The following is a 1,469-nucleotide window of genomic DNA, read 5'->3' on the forward strand; positions in this document are numbered from 1 at the left end:
ACATGGACCACGAGAGAGTCTCCATACGCCCGAGGAACGTAAGTCACCCCAGAGTTCTCAACGCGCAGGAGGTAGAGCCGCCGTCTAATGATCGCAAGGTTGGCAGATCGGCGGTTCGAGCCCCGGCTGGCCACATGTCGAGGTGTCCTTGGGCAAGACACTGAACCCCAAATTGCTCCCAATGAGCGGGCCGGCCGGCGCCTTGCGTGGTAGCTTGTCGCCATTGGTGTGTGAATGTGTGTGTGAACGGGTGAATGAGAGGCTGTTGTAAAGCGCTTTGGAATAAGGGGAATAAGTCAGTCCATTTACCATTTAGATGAATGAGTACAATCATGCAAATGACAGTCAATCATGCAAATGACAGTCTATCATTTGTTGACTGTAGTGATGCTCATCCCCTGTGTCCCCACCCCCCACCCAGGACCACGAGTCTCTGCTGGCGAGGTGGCAGAACAAGAGCACGGAGAGCGTGATCGAGCTCCACAACAAGACCCCCGTGTGGAACGACGACACGCAGTCCTACGTGCTCAACTTCCACGGCCGCGTCACGCAGGCCTCCGTCAAGAATTTCCAGATCATCCACGACAACGACCGTGAGAAACAGACCTCTTACCTTCCCTTGTATACTGTAGATACTGTACCTATTCGTATATCCGCTCTGGAAATCTGATCAGCACTCATGGAATCTCTCGCCTCTCGTCCAATCAAATTACTTGGTCAACTTTATGACGTTGAACCCAGTGTGCGGTCCGGCGCTCTCAGAGCGAATTTAGGGTTACGAACGCAGCCATTGTATACTGGTAATATAGATGGCTGCGTTCGTAAATTCGCTCTGGAAATCTGATCAGACCTCATGGAATCTCTCGCTTCTCGTCCAATCAAATGACTTGGTCCCTTTAGGACGTTGAACCCAGTGTGCGCTCCGGTGCTCTCAGAGCGAATTTACAGTTACGAACGCAGCCATTGTGTACGGGTAGGATAGTAGTAGATGCATGTTGCTGTGGTGTTGGGAGGTGTAGTTCTCTCATCTCCCAAAGCTGACCTAGTGTGTGTCTCCCCTCCCCGTAGCGGACTACATCGTGATGCAGTTCGGCCGTGTGGCGGAGGACGTCTTCACCATGGACTTTAACTACCCTATGTGTGCCCTGCAGGCCTTCGCCATCGCTCTCTCCAGCTTCGACAGCAAGCTGGCCTGTGAGTAGCGACCCCTCCCCCCTGACCCCTCACGAGAAGCTACCTAAATAGCCCCCCCCCAAAATGAGGGTCCTCTGCAGACCTCTCCCACGTTCCCCTCTGTCCCCTCGCCGAGGGATGCACACTTATCACTGGGGGCCCGGGAGCCCCCCCGAAACCCAGAATTGAATTCCAACCGACCTGGAGTTCTGGTGGAGTCGAGAATAGTGCGGTGGCATACCCTGTGTGTCTGTTTGTGTGTGTGTGTGTGGGGGGGGGGGAGTGTGTGGGTGTGT

The 1,469-nt window shown here is 54.3% G+C and overlaps 1 protein-coding gene across 1 annotated transcript in view; it reads left to right on the top strand.

Moving 5' to 3' along the window:
• The window catches only part of tub (TUB bipartite transcription factor), a gene marked incomplete at both ends in the record, with an annotated part of 43,316 nt that extends 42,114 nt beyond the window's left edge, over window positions 1–1,202 (top strand). The window contains 3 exons of the mRNA XM_080530105.1: window positions 1–38; window positions 422–593; window positions 1,069–1,202. The exon at window positions 1–38 is cut by the window's left edge and continues 61 nt beyond it. Of these exons, the coding sequence (XP_080386231.1) occupies window positions 1–38; window positions 422–593; window positions 1,069–1,202 (344 nt within the window). The remainder of the gene's footprint in view (window positions 39–421; window positions 594–1,068) is intronic.
• Between the last annotated feature and the right edge of the window lie 267 nt (window positions 1,203–1,469).

Source organism: Nansenia antarctica, assembly GCF_963989245.1.
Source record: "Nansenia antarctica genome assembly, chromosome: 4".
NCBI classification, from domain to species: domain Eukaryota; kingdom Metazoa; phylum Chordata; class Actinopteri; order Argentiniformes; family Microstomatidae; genus Nansenia; species Nansenia antarctica.